The sequence below is a fragment of the Penaeus monodon genome, chromosome 33 (assembly GCF_015228065.2).
Source record: "Penaeus monodon isolate SGIC_2016 chromosome 33, NSTDA_Pmon_1, whole genome shotgun sequence".
Classification (NCBI taxonomy): Eukaryota; Metazoa; Arthropoda; class Malacostraca; order Decapoda; family Penaeidae; genus Penaeus; species Penaeus monodon.
This window is the reverse complement of record NC_051418.1, coordinates 35,483,289-35,483,501: the sequence shown is the minus strand read 5'-3', so window position 1 is coordinate 35,483,501 and position 213 is coordinate 35,483,289. Positions and strand designations below refer to the sequence as shown.

Below are 213 nucleotides of genomic sequence, written 5' to 3'. Positions count from 1 at the left end.
GCCATGCCTGTGAGTGTTTTTTATTGTATACTCCATGTGTTCTTTTGTTCTCTTGCAAGTAATTTAAAGTCTCTTGCACTTCCACAGGTGATAGTGAATTGTTGACACTGCTTGCACAAGAAGCCATTGTTCAGGCAGAGCACGAAGAATTACTCTCAATGAACCACGATCTCATGCGCAAACTCCAAGCTGAGAGAGCAGAAATTATGAGAT

At 41.3% G+C, this 213-nt stretch overlaps 1 protein-coding gene across 1 annotated transcript in view; it reads left to right on the top strand.

Annotated features, from left to right (window-relative positions):
- Positions 1-94: 94 nt before the first annotated feature.
- Positions 95-213, top strand: part of LOC119594436 (ralA-binding protein 1-A-like) — a gene marked incomplete at its 5' end in the record, with an annotated part of 1,634 nt that continues 1,515 nt past the window's right edge. The window contains 1 exon segment of the mRNA XM_037943497.1: positions 95-213. Coding sequence (XP_037799425.1) covers positions 95-213 — 119 coding nt within the window.